At 54.9% G+C, this 13,615-nt stretch overlaps 1 protein-coding gene across 1 annotated transcript in view; it reads right to left on the bottom strand.

Moving 5' to 3' along the window:
* The window catches only part of ERBB2 (erb-b2 receptor tyrosine kinase 2), a 22,577-nt gene that overhangs the window by 6,946 nt on the left and 2,016 nt on the right, over nucleotides 1-13,615 (bottom strand). Inside the window, exons 2-15 of the mRNA XM_024742946.1 lie at nucleotides 9,127-9,278; nucleotides 8,001-8,214; nucleotides 7,104-7,238; nucleotides 6,755-6,823; nucleotides 6,455-6,570; nucleotides 6,188-6,329; nucleotides 5,197-5,316; nucleotides 4,806-4,932; nucleotides 2,712-2,785; nucleotides 2,532-2,622; nucleotides 2,108-2,307; nucleotides 1,624-1,756; nucleotides 1,447-1,537; nucleotides 596-756 (exon numbers count right to left, since the gene is read on the bottom strand). Of these exons, the coding sequence (XP_024598714.1) occupies nucleotides 596-756; nucleotides 1,447-1,537; nucleotides 1,624-1,756; nucleotides 2,108-2,307; nucleotides 2,532-2,622; nucleotides 2,712-2,785; nucleotides 4,806-4,932; nucleotides 5,197-5,316; nucleotides 6,188-6,329; nucleotides 6,455-6,570; nucleotides 6,755-6,823; nucleotides 7,104-7,238; nucleotides 8,001-8,214; nucleotides 9,127-9,278 (1,825 nt within the window). The remainder of the gene's footprint in view (nucleotides 1-595; nucleotides 757-1,446; nucleotides 1,538-1,623; nucleotides 1,757-2,107; nucleotides 2,308-2,531; nucleotides 2,623-2,711; nucleotides 2,786-4,805; nucleotides 4,933-5,196; nucleotides 5,317-6,187; nucleotides 6,330-6,454; nucleotides 6,571-6,754; nucleotides 6,824-7,103; nucleotides 7,239-8,000; nucleotides 8,215-9,126; nucleotides 9,279-13,615) is intronic.

The raw sequence follows: 13,615 nt of genomic DNA on the forward strand, positions 1-13,615 counted from the left end.
TGGACAACAGTGCACTTCTGCTTTACAGTGTTTATACTTTGATACTGCTGAAAATGTGTATCACAAGAATGTATGCAGGTATTCCATGTGTAATTAACAACTAAGTGAAAAACAGAAGAAGAACAGGGCAGATCACTGTGTTAGGACATGGAAAAACATTGCAAGCAAAATTGCAATGCTGAGTGAGAAAAAGCAATTTCCAAACAATATGTATGGTCTATGATCCCGTTTTGGTAAAAAGAAGTATATACTAGAATGTGCGCAGATAAAAACTGGAGAATAATAATAATATATAAACATATACTTTACGTTATAATAATAATACGTACGTTAGTGTGTGCATAGATTTAAAAAACTGGAGGAAAAATATGGCAAGTTATTAACAGTGGGATAGAATTGCTAATACTATTCACTTTCATGCTTTAATTAAAACATTTTTAACCACGTGTTACTTTTGTGGTCAGAAAAAAAAGATATGAAAAATTAAGGGTCTCGGGGTAAGCAAAGGCAGAGTTGTCCCACTTTTGGAATAAGAGCCCCAGAGAGGGTCCTGGAACGAAGCCTTTCTTTCCGTGGAAAAGGCCCTCAGACTCACGAGTGGGTGCAGTTGATGGGGCATGGCTGGCACATGCCCTCCTCATCTGGGAACTTCCAGATGGGCATGAAGGAGAGGTCAGGCTTCACACCACTGGGGCAGCGAGCCACGCAGAAGGGAGGATCCTTGTAGTGGGTGCAAGCCACACACTGGTCAGCCTCCTGGGAGGGGAGGAAGGGTTTGTGGGGGGCCGGCACCGACACCCCCAGGGCAGCAGGATCAGGCCCTTGGGTCCCCTCTGTGCTTCCCTCAGTCACTCCGCAGCACAGTCCACCTTGCTCCTGGGACAGCCCCGTACCTACTGTGTCTGCTGCCCCTGTTCTGCACCCAGCTCCCCACCCTCAAAGCTTGATCCCCAGGCCTGGTGGGGTGGGGGGAGTGTATTACCTAAGGTATAACAGCAAGTAATAATAGTAACTAACTTGTGAAGCCTTCTTCCTGTGCTCGGGCACTGTGCCAAACCCTATTTTGAGTTAATTCTCACTGCATCCCAGTGGGGTAGGTACTAGTGTAACGTTCATTTTACGAATGAGCCAGTGCAAGTGGGGCCTGGATTTGAATCCAGGTCACCTGATGTCTAAGCCCCCAGGTCTAACCACCCTGGCACAGCCACGGCCAAGGGCACAGGCTTCCCTGGGCCCTTTGCATGGTCTGAAGGGCCTCAGCGTCCGCAACTCTTCCTGTCCCCAGCATCCCAGCCACCTTCCACCCTCCTACCGCCCTCCTACTGTTCAGGTCTGGGCTTGGAGTCCTCCCCAGGGGTATTTTACTGGACTTGGCCAGGTCCCTGGCAGCACCCCCAACCCTGCCCTGCTTCCCTCCACCCAGCTCTGAGCACACCAGCACCTCACCGAGCCAAAGCAGGTCACTGAGCCATTCTGGGGCTGACACTCGGGGTGGCACGGAAGACAGTACCTGTCCTTCACGTACTCCCGGGGGAGCCTGAGGAGAGGACGGCCAGTGAAGGGGTCTGGAAGGAGCCCCTGTGCACCCCCCAGCCCGGCCGGCCCCTCCTCTGCCCCGCATACCCCTGCAGTACTCGGCATTCTTCCACGCACTGCTGGCCCCGAAGGAACTGGCTGCAGTTGACGCACTGGGTGGGCCCTGGACCCCAGCAGTGCCCGTGGGCACACAGCGGGTAGCAGGCCAGGCCCTCGCCCACTGCAGTGAGGAGGAAGGGGTCAGAGGGGACTCTCAAGGGAGACTCCAGGGAGCTGGGGGAAGAGTCTGTGGGCATGGCTCTGAGCTGGAGAGGTGGGGATAGGTGCCGCGCAAAGCAGGGAGAGAAAGAGTTCTGAGGTTCCAGGAACAGAGAGGAAAGGGAAGGGAGGGATGCCAAGGCAGTGTGGCAGGACCCTGCTAGAAGCCATGCCAAGAGGCCAGGCCAACCAGAGCTATGTCAAGGATGGTGCACCAGGGACGGGCAGTGCACACGCACAAGTAAGTCCCAGACTGCTGCTGCCAGAGGCCCGTGGGCACGCCTGAGCAGCAGTGCTGGGCTCCCTGTCTTACCGCACTCGACCTCTGGCCGGTTGGCACTGTGGAGCAGGGCCTGGTGGGGGTTCCGGAAGAGCTGGTCCCAGGGCACCGTGTGTACAAAGCAGAGGCGGGCGTTGCGGTGGATGAGGGCCAGCCCACTGCCCAGTTCCCGCAGCGAGCGCAGCCCCAGCCAGCGGATGCCCAGCCCTTGCAGGGTCAGCGAGTAGGCACCACTGTGGGAGGGGGAGTGCTCAAATGCAGGGGGGCTACGCACCACTGACCCTCCCCCTCAGCAAGGGCTGCGCTCGCCTTCCTCCTGTCCCCAGCACACGCTGCAAACTTCCATGGGAATGCTGCTGCTGGAGGAACCCCCATTCCCCCCCTACACGCTCAGAGCTTCTCCCGGGCCTCCCGGGGCAGCTCCTCCTCCGTCAGGCCACCCTCCCCTGGTGCTCACTCATGTAGAACTCGTCCCCGGATTACTCGCAGATTCTGGAAGACGTGGAGGTCTGGCAGGCTGTCTGGCCACGCTGAGATGTACAGGTAACCTGCAGACACAGGGTGAGGCTAGGGGTGCGGGGACAGGACGAAGACCTCCCGGCCCCATTGAAGCAGGATTCAGAGAGACAGAGCTCACCTGTGATCTCCTCCAGAGACTCAAATACTCTGAGCTGCTCAGGCTGTATGGGGGCAGTGTTGGAGGCTCGGTCCCTAGAAGGAGGATTAGGAGAGGGCCAAGAAGGGGGTGGGTAAGACCCCCCTCCACGAGCTGGCCCTGCCATCCTCCCCAGCCTCCCCTCCACTTAAACCCGTTGCCCATCGAGCCCGGCTGTTCCCATCCTGAACTTCAAAGCCCAGGCCCTGGCTTGGCAAACATCAAAACAATATTTATATCCTTTGATCTAGAAATTCTACTTCTAGGAATGTGGCCTAGAGAGACACTGGCCCCTGTTCCCAAAGGCATGTGCAAAGGAGAACTGTTTGTTAGAGGGAAAATTTAAAAACTAAGGAAATTAAAAATTTTTTAAATTTTTAAATTAAAAAAATTTTTAATTAAATTAATTGATTTATTAATAATTTATTCTATTAATTAAATTTTAAAAAATTTTAATTAAATACCTAAACATCAGTAAATGGGAGCTATTAAATATAATCCTGATCTATCCAGACTACACACGAAAAACTAACATTCAGGAGCGTGTAGTATCTGCTGGGCACGGTTATAGGAGCTTTACAAATATTAACTCATTTAAATTTTATAACACCTTATGAGGGCGGGACTATTTTTGCCCCCATTTAACAGATGAGGAAACTGAGACCCAGCAAGAAGTAAGTGGTAGAAGCCAGGTCTCAAACCCAGGCAGCCCGGGCTCTTAGCTGCTATTCTTTGCTGCCACCTCTTACCCAGCTGTGGAAAGAACAAGGCAGCTGGACATGAACTAACTGTCATAACCGGCTCTCCAAAGCCAGGGGCAGACAATATTCACAACAGGCTCCCATTTTAAATCAACCTTTCCCCCCAAATTACTAACACTACGTTTCTCTGTGCGTGCGTATCCGTATACGTATGAATGGTCTAGAAGAACACACACAAACTGTTAAGAGTGGTCTCCTCTAGAAAGGGGAGTAAAGGTGGAGAAAGTGTTGAAGGGAATGTTCTCCTTTTTTAATACATATTTTTATTGAAGTATAATTCACATACAATAAATTGGAGATTTTTAGTGTGGAGTTTAATGAGTTTCGTCAAATGCATTCACTCACTATCCACCACCCCAACTGGTATACAGAACATTTCCATCACCCCAGAAATTTCCTTTGTGTCCCTTTCCAGGCCCTCACCCTGGCACAATCACTGTTGTGATTTCTCTCACCACACAGTGGTTTTGCCTGTTCTAGAGCAGAGGGAATCATACAGTGTGGACTGTCTCTTGTCTGACTTATTTTGCTTAACATAATGTTTTAGAGACACATTCATGTTGTTTCACGCATCAGTAGGCCATTTCTTTTACTGCTGAGAATTTCACTGTATGGATATACCACCTTTTACAGTTGACCCTTGAACAACGCCTGGGTTACGGCACCAACCCCCCACAAAGTCGAAAATCCAAGTATAACTTTACAGTCAGCCCTTTGCATCCATGGTTCCAGATTCAAGCAACCCCGGACTGTGTAGTACTGCCGTACGGATGTATTGAAAAAAACTTCACATTTAAGTGGACCCACGCAGTTCAAACCCGTGATGTCCAAGGGTCAGCTTTAGTGATTCCTTCAGCTATTGATACACATTTGCATTATTTCCAGTTCGGGGCCATTATGAATAAAGCTACTATGAACTCAAAGAGAATTTTACTTTATCTGGATGGTGTGACCTCCATACAAGTGCATGTTCATAGATAACATGTCATTTATGAGAAAAATCCCAGGAATTCCCTGGCAGTCCAGGGGTTAGGACTCCTCGCTTTCATTGTCAAGGGCCTGGGTTCAATCCCTGGTTGGTGAACTAAGATCCAGCACGTCGCGCGGCGCGGCCAAAGACAAGCAAACAAAAAGAAACACTCCCCCCTCCAAAGTCCCTGCTGGTCTTCCACCTGCTTCCTTTGCATCCCTGGCCTCCCACCTCTGTCTCCCGCCGTCCCCGAGAAATGCTTCCACTTCTGGGGCCTCAGGATTCAGTGACTGCCCTGATGCTGCCTCAGGCCATGTGCCCACCCTTAACTCTGAGTATCCTTACCCCTCAAAGCTCTCCGGCAGAAACGCCAGGCTCCCAAAGATCTTCTTGCAGCCAGCAAACTCCTGGATGTTGGCACTGGTGACCGCCCTCACCTCCCGCAGGTGTTCCATGCCCAGACCATAGCACACTGTGGGGAGGGGGGCGGGGGGCACCTCAGCCTCCACATGGAGCACCAGGAATTCAACCTCCTGGGTCCTGTCCACAGTCCCCTCCTGGGGTCACATGCCCCCTCCTCACATTGGCAGAGACATGGGGGAGCTTGTGGGAGTGCTCAGGGGAGGGCCAGGGGCAGAGTCAGTGGGAGAACAGGACTGGGTCCCAGGAGGGTCTGAGGGAGGGTGGCACAGCGGGCTAGGCCAGGCTGGGTGTGCAGGGGGCGGCCACTGGGTACCTCGGGCACAGGGCTTGCTGCATTTCTCACACCGCTGGGTTCCATCCTCAGCTGTCACCTCTTGGTTGTTCAGGGGACAAACCAGGGTGCAGGATCCCACGTCCGTGGACAGGTAGTTGTCTGAGGAGATCAAGATCGTCTGTCCACGTGCCCTGGCCGTTCAGCACCGCCCCCCACCACCAGGAGCTGTGTGACCATGCCCAGGGAGTACAATAGGAATGATATCAACCGATACCGAAATGCCCTTACACCATATCTGAGCCCTGGACACTCGTTCACTCCTCACGACAACCCTGTGCGGTAGGCACCGTTAGATTCCCATTTTGCCAAAAGGGAAACCAAAGCACAGGGTTTTCTGTTTAAATTCCTTAAGGTCCCTGTGCTAGTAAGTGGAGGAGCCAGGATATGAACCCAAATGATCTAGCTCTACACTCCGTACTCTCACCCACCATGGGGAGGGTACGGCCAGGACCCAAGAGCCCACTGCTGTCTCCTGTGACAGGAGGAAAGAGGTCCCCAGGTCTGAGGCCAGTCCCTAAATGCCCATCAGTAAATAGGGGAGCTAGTAAATAAAACTCTGATCTATCTAAAAATCAACATTTAGGGGTGCTTAGTATTGGCTGGGCACAGTTATAAGAGCCTTGCAAATATTAACTCATTCAAACTTTATAACCACCTGGTGAGGATGGGACTATTTTGGCCCCCACTTAACAGATAAGGAAACCGAGACAGGGCAAGAAGGTCACGTGACTAAAAAGGGGCAGAGCCAGGTCTCAGACCCAGGCAGTCTGGCTTCTGTGCGTGGGCTCTTAGCTGCTATTCTGTACTGCCACCTGCTCCACTGCTGTTGAAAGAACGAGGCAGCTCAGTACGAACTGCCGTGACCGGCTCTCCGAAGCCAGGGGCGGACAGTGCTCACGACATGCTTGCATCTACATAAACCAAAGTCCCCAGCAAAACTACTAAAAGTACGTCTCTCGCCGGCACTCACAAGGACAGGTGGTCACGCAGCTGGCGCCGAAGGTATAACGGCCCTCGGGGTTGGGCATGGACTCGAAGGTGTCCGTGTTGTAGGTGACCAGAGCTGGGCAGTGCAGCTCACAGATGCCACTGTGGTTGAAGTGGAGGCAGGCCTGGGGGACAGGCAGCTGGTGGGCACTGGGCTGTTTTGCCCTGGTGTGCCAGAGGGTTAAGGGCAGCACCAGGCGGGACGCCCCTCCCCTTGCACCCCGAGGGCTGGGGTGCCGGGGGCACGTACCAGACAGTCAGAGTGCTTGGGGCCCGTGCAGCCAGCAGCACATTGCTCGTGGCAGCAGTCGGTGGGCTGCGGGCCCTTACAGCGGGCACAGCCGCTGGCACAGACGGTTCGCGTCACTGTTGGGCAAAGGGCAGGATGAGGGCTGGGCGGCAGCCTAGGCACCGGGCCCCTTCACCAGCATCACCTTCTGGGGAGACTTCCTGCCTCAGGGAAGATGCCGAGGCCCGGCACCCACCCGCCATGTCACCTTTATTCCCACCCAGCCCCTGCCCCCAGATTCTGGGCCTCCCTGTAACTCACAGCTCTGACAGTCCTCGGAACTTTCTCCCCAGCAGTGGGGAGCTTTACAAGCTGGAGAACAGGGTGGGCCTGGGGAGAGACACAGAACGGCAGTGAGAGAGACAGAGACCAGGAGACAGAACGCACAGTGAGCGAGAGACGCAGGCAGGAGGAGAGGACTCCAAAACCGGAGGCACGATCTGGAAGCAGAGGGAGACAGGGCAGAGAACCACAGAGATGAAGACACAGAGAAAGAGGAAATGGGTGGTGTTAGTGCAGCGGCAGCGGGGGCGTGGAGTAAGCCAGGAGTTTGGGGTTGGTGCGCTGCGTGAGAAAGAGGCGGCTGCAGGCGGCGAGGGGCGTGGCTTACAGGCCCGTGAGCGGTTGGTGTCTATCAGCAGGAGGGCCAGCTGGTTGTTCCTGTGGAAGATGTCCTTCCACACAATCGTGTCCTGGTGGCAGAGCTGGGGGTTCCGCTGGATCGAGACCCCTCCCTTCAGGATCTCTGTGGGGCGGGCAGTAATCAGGTGCTTCTTCCCCCCCATCTGTCACCTTCTGACCTCCCTCGGGGCCTGCCTGCCTTCTAAAAGGGGAATGGGGCTCTTAAACATGCCCCAGGTTCCTCAGGGAGCAGAGGAGACTCCTTCAGCATCTTTTAGCCCTACCAACACCACCCCACACGTGAACAAACGGAGATCCGGGGCGGAGTGAGTTGTCCGTTTCACTGTCTCCTCTCCTCCACCTCTACTCTGTGCACATTGCTTAGCAGTTAAAAGAGAATGTGAAATCCAACCTCACCACCACTAACTCGCTGTGTAACCTCAAGCAAGTCACTCATCCTCTGTAAACCTCAGTTTTCTCATCTGTAAAACGAGAATAACACTGATGCTTCCCTTGCAAGATTAAAGCACGACTGAAATGGGGTCATGCAGGTAAAGCACCAGGCACTCAGAGTCTGGGACACTGTCAGCTCCAAGGCTGCCACGTACAGTTACATAGGTTGTTCACTGTACCTGTGTATTCAGCCAAGAAGTGGGCAAAAACCCAGCCTGCGTCCTATCAAGCTATGTGGGCTGGCACAAGCTGTGACTTCCTGGGAAGAAGGGAAATCTTTTTCGAATCCTCACAAGGGCGCCTCCCCTAGCTCCACTTGCATCCATCCGGAAGGGACCCCAGTTCTTATTCACACGAAGCATCCCCGTGGCTGACAGGGGCCCTGGTCAGTTCTCAATAACCAGCAGAGAGTTTCAACGATAAGGATGACCACCTGTGAGGCTTCGCAGCTGCAGCTCCTGCAGCCCTCCCGGAGCAGCGCGTGCAGCAGGGGTGGCACTTTCCAGAAGGCCTCCGTTGTCCAGCACGGCCAGGGCATAGCTGTCCTCAAACAGCTGGGTGCCTCGCACGATCCGCAGCCTCTGCAGGGGGACCTGACTCACTTGGTTGCGAGCGATGAGCACGTAGCCCTGCACCTCCTGGATCTCCTGGGAGGGAACAGGGTAGGGTAGGGCTGAGGCAGGTCCAGGCCCTGGACCACTACCACCCACCCCTCCCCCCAAGGCCTCCTCAAGGTTACCCTGTGCTCGGGGATCTTGGGCAAGGCCCCCAGCCACTGACCAGTCCTGCTCCCTCAGGCATAAAATGGAGATCAAGGCCACTCCCCACATCCCCGAACCAGATTCTAGTACGACCAAGAAAGAAAATGGCAGGGGAACACTCTAATCTGTAAGCAAGCGCCCCACCCTCTCTGCATCTCAGTTTCTTCATCTGTAAAGGAAAGGCCTGGACGAGGTGATGTTTGTGATCTGACAGACTAAGCATCGCACCTGAGGCCCCGCTCCAGGGCACCACGGACACAACGCAGAGGCTGGTTTCCATTCTCTCTCCTGCTCCTGACCCTTTCACATACATTTTCCATGTGATTTCAAAATGGGCCCCCCAGGGAGTTCAAGCATGTCTGTTGCTCCCAATATACAGATAGGGAAACTGAGATCCAGTGAAGCCAAGGGCCTAGACCACATTCACAAGGCTTGTCAGTGGCAGAACTGGACCGGGAACCGGCCAGCCCTTGCATTACTCCGGGTAGGAGGGGGACAGTGGCTGGGGCAGTTGGACAATGGAAGGTGATCATGCTGGCAAGAGAGCAAAAAATTTAGCAGAGGAACGGGTGCATTCCACCCACAGATGTCCACGGCCAGTCACGTTGTAGAGAAGGAGTCAACTGGTCTTGCAGTAGGGTGGACGGGGGTTAGACAACAGAAAGGACTTCCCAGTTGAGGAGCCACAACAAAAGAGGAAATATAGGGTGGGGAACACTCTTCTACAACCCATCTGCAAGCAGAGGGCTCAGCCCAGCAGGAAACAGGGCCTGGCTGGGTTTTGCCCATGGGCCTCACCTGCAGGAAGGAGAGGCTGGCATTAGCGGGCAGGTAGGTGAGCTCCAGGTTACCCTGCACCACCTGACAGCCCCGGTAGAGGTGGCGGAGCATGTCCAGTTGGGTCTCGGGACTGGCCGGCAGCCGCAGCTTCATGTCTGTGCCAGTGCACACTGTCAGGAGAGAGAAGATGGGTCAGAGGGCACTGCCCAGTGAGCTTTGCCAACCTGGCCACCTCTGCCAACCTACTCGCCAGAGTCATGCCACCGCAGACAGCGAGAAAGCACGACGGAAGGATCCCTCCTCCCGTGTCCCTTGTTCCCACAGAACGTGCAACAGCAAAAGAAAGTTTGCAAATTTGGGAAGAGGAGGGACATCAGGGGAGAAGCTCCCCTGACTCGACCCATCCTGAGCATCCAGAGGGTGTCTCACTGTGCCAGCCTTAGGGAGCTTGCCTGTTCGATCCGGAGTGTTGGCTGGCAAAGAAAGCCTCCCTTTGTCCCAAAGGCACAACTCAGGGCCAACGGGTAAAAATCCCCCAAGAGAGGCGATGATGAATCATGAATCCTCTGGATACCCCTTGACCCTCTCCCGAACAAACAACGCCACCCACGTGCCAACCTCCTGGCAAGGGATATCCACCCCCGCAATGCCACCCAGAAAGTGGGGAAGGAGGGTCAGCTGGAGTCATAGCTGGGGCATGGGGACCACCAGGGTCCTGGTCACTGCAGGGACTTCTGGAATTCCCCCAGGCAGAGAAAAGGAACATCAGATCCCAACTATGGGCATCCGGACCCGAGCTGCACACGCTGAGCCAGAGTGCCGCCTACTCCAAAGGCTCCTACGCTGGTACCTCACCCTTGCCACCTCCTCAGGGCAAGACTCCAGAACCAGCTGGCAGAATCTATGCCACGAAACTCCTGCCACAAGGGCATTACGTCAGCCCTGTGTACCTGCCTGGTGCCAACCGCCAGCCAAGGGGCGTCAAGATGAACTGCTGCCCAGTCCACCTGGACCCCAGCCCAGTGTCCCTGAGACCAGAAGTACTCACTAAGCCCAGGGATACTAGAAGGGGTAAACTACCCCGGGTAAGGGGGCGCTCTGGCTCTGGGCAACGGCTGGCACCATGCTTGCCAGCAGTGGGGGAGATTAAAGTGCCCAGTTAAACCCGTTTTTCTGCTCTGGTGAGAAGATGAAATCACCTGGCACATCTTGCCCAGGAGGGTGTGCCAGGGGGAGGTGGGTGGGGTGCACCCCCAGATCCACAGGTGCCTCAGCTGCCCAGTTCCTGTTGGCCCCCACGCCACCTCCCACGGACCACGTGCAGATTCAGGGGGACAGCACAGTGGCTGACTTTGAGGTCTGATCCCCTGCTCTCCCAGAAGCTTGGAGCCTAAGGTCAAATCCTGGGGGGTAACAAGAGATACCCCCTGCCTCCAGAAATTGGGGGAAAGGCTGGTGGGACAAGCCCCCAGGGTTCTGGCCTGGGCCAATGGCCACTAGCTGGCAGCCTCCCAGGAGCACCTAGAGTGGTCTCTGTTCCCACCCCTCTGGCCAGATAGGGAAGGAAGCAAAGAGGGAGGAATGGGAGGACCCAGAAATAGAACTCAAGGGTCCCTCCCCCCAGACTCCCAAGAGAAACAGGAGCCGGGGATGGCAGGCCAGGCCCAAAATAACGCCCGCGGCCAGGACCTCCTCCAGCCTCAGCAGCTTCAGCTGCTTTGCAGGCACAGCTGTCTCCAGGCCCAGACCCCAAAGCCCTGGCCCAAGCCCGGGGCAGGGGCCCGTCTCCACGCCCTGTGCCCTCTGCCGCCTCGAAGCGACACCAGCTGCAGTAGCCAGGCAATAGGAAAACAACAAGGGAACGCTGGGCAGGCACTCCGGGTGGAGCCTCACCCTCCAGAGGCTGCGACTACAACCTCGGTCTTGCAAAGAAGGAAACTGAGGTTGCCAGGGGTTATTCTCCCAAGATCAGAAAGCCTGTGAGCAACAGAGGGGGGATTTGAACTCGAGTCTGCACCGACTTCAAATCCCACATTCCTTCCACTAGACCTAACTGCACACACACCCCTCCCCACACCCTGTTCAAAGGTAAATACACACCAGCTCTGTTGATGCCACTGATTACATTATAGGCTTCGGGCAGGGCCGAGTGGCTGAGCTGGGTGGGAGGACCAGAAGGAGCAGCAGCCCCGCCCCACGAGTTGTTTGTGTCCGTTTTTGAGTCTGATTCAGACTAAATGTTTGCAACAGGTGGTAAAGTTGGGACCCTGAGACCTACTCCCAGGGAGCTGGAGGCTTGGGGGCTAATACCCTCCAACCTGACACCTCCTCTACCTCCACACCTCCCTCCCCCTCCCATCTCCTCACTCATCTCCCCCTCCCCAGTCCTCGCCATGGTCCCCATATCCACTCTGCCCCCCACTGATTTTCTGGGGCAGGGGTAGGAGGTCCTGTTCCACACAGGGGAGCGCTTTGTCTCTGGAGCACCTGTCCCTCGGGAGCCTCGCCCTCCAGATCTCTGGGGCAGTCAGTGTGACCGAAGCCAGGGCCACAGTGAGCCCTGGATAAGTGTTTGTGGGATGAATGAATGAATGAATGAATAAATGAACTCCAATCAAGAGTCTCCAAACCAAAAGGGACCAGTTGAGGTCACCATGTCCAGCCCTCTCTTCAGAGGCTGGTCACGGCCGCCATGTCCCTCTAGCTGGGTGTTAGTGGTCAGGTCCCAGCTCTGGGGGGCTCTTACGTGGGTTCTTTCTTCCCCACCAGGCTTCAGCCCCAGCTGCCTCTCTCGCTCACCAGCATGAAAGCCAACACTTCCTTTGGTTTCCATGAACACTACCTGCATCCCCAAAGCTCACCTCCCCCAGACCCGTGGGGCCAGAGCCCATTCCAGTGACACCAGGACTCACCCACCACACACGCCTGGGGCCGGGGCTCAGGTCACTAGACCACAACCCTAGCTGGGCCACTCACGGTGTGACCTTGATCAAGTCCCTGGATCTCGAGGGCAGAGGTCAAATCAGATTCACCTCTACGTCCAGCAGTGCCGGTGACTTACCAGGCACTCAGTGAATATTTACTGACCTGACCTTGACTGTGAGTGGGGGATGATGACAACTCTTACTCTGCAGAGAAATTACATGAGAGTTAAATGAGGTAATGAATCAAGAAACAGTCTGTAAACGTGACAAGGCTTTGTAAACAGAGCTGGGGCAACACAACATTGGCTATAATAATTCTCCCACTCCTTAAGGGAGCACGCACCCCTCACCCTGTCTCGGCTCTCTTCCCAGGGGTGGGGAGGAAAGGTGGCCTATTAAGAGATAGGGGTGTCACCCCAGAGGGGTTTCCCACAGGGCAGGGAGGGGGATCTCTTTCCAGGTCACCCCAGCACCCAGGGCCAGGCACAACCAGCCTGGCCCTACACCAGCTCCCCAGCCCCAGCCCGACACTGGTCCCTCCCTCACCCGTAGCCCTGTAGGTCCCACTGGCCTCCGGCCTGGTCCAGCCCTCAGTCCCCTGCCATGCCAGGAGGGCCCAAGAGGAAGGCAGACACGGGCTGGTACAGGGAAGGAGAGGACTCCAAAGCCAAGAGGGAACCTGGTGGGGGGCGAGGAGCAACTCATCCTCATTTTCTAAAGCCTAGATAAGGGAGGTCATTCGCCTAAGTAACAAAATAGCACCTCTACCGGAGTCTGGCCACCTGACTGCCCCTGAGGCTTTGCTTAACCGATTCCTGTCGAAGGGAATAAGACTTTGATCAACTCTTAACGCCTCCTCGTCAGAGTCTAAAAATGCCCTGGACATTATTGGGTCGCTGGGAAGCCTTGGCTAAGTCACTTCGTTTCTTTGAACTTCAGTTTCCTCATCTGTGCACCTACTTCACAGGACTGTCGCAGAGATGAAATGAAACTGTGATGGATGAGAACCAGGCAAATAGGAAGCACGCTGTACTTTTCTAAAAGTTAAGGCAAGAGAAGTTCATAGAGCAGGAGTCCGGGTAATTCCAAACCCAGAGAAAATTAACGGTGCTCTGTGTTTGACTTCGTAATACAATGTATTTTCTCTTTCGGCATTTGATCCTATCTTTCAATTATTTTTTTTTCTTGAATATTAAAATGAGGTTACTTTCCCTGAGTATAGCAAAAAGAAGGAGGCTGTTGGGAGAATCATTCAGGAATTAAACTATGAGCTCTGCAAGATGTGTTTGCTGCACTTCACAAAACCTTGACCTCTAAGAAAAGAAAATCCCAACCCTCTGGGCCTTCCCCATCTCCCTTTCCCCCACATGCCTGCACCAGCCCTCAGCCCTGGCATATACCGGGCGTGCTAGAGGCAGCTGAGTGGGGCTCTGCCGTTTTAGCCATTCCCCTGCACAACACACCCAACACCTCTCTCTGCACCCAGCACTGCAGGCCGAGGGGTGAGGAAGACCTGAGAAGCTCCCTGTAGATGGCGGGAGAACCGACCCCTCAGATCCCAGCACTGCAACAACCCGGCCACC

This window comes from Neophocaena asiaeorientalis, unplaced genomic scaffold (genome assembly GCF_003031525.2).
Source record: "Neophocaena asiaeorientalis asiaeorientalis breed wild unplaced genomic scaffold, Neophocaena_asiaeorientalis_V1.1 scaffold1, whole genome shotgun sequence".
NCBI lineage: Eukaryota > Metazoa > Chordata > Mammalia > Artiodactyla > Phocoenidae > Neophocaena > Neophocaena asiaeorientalis.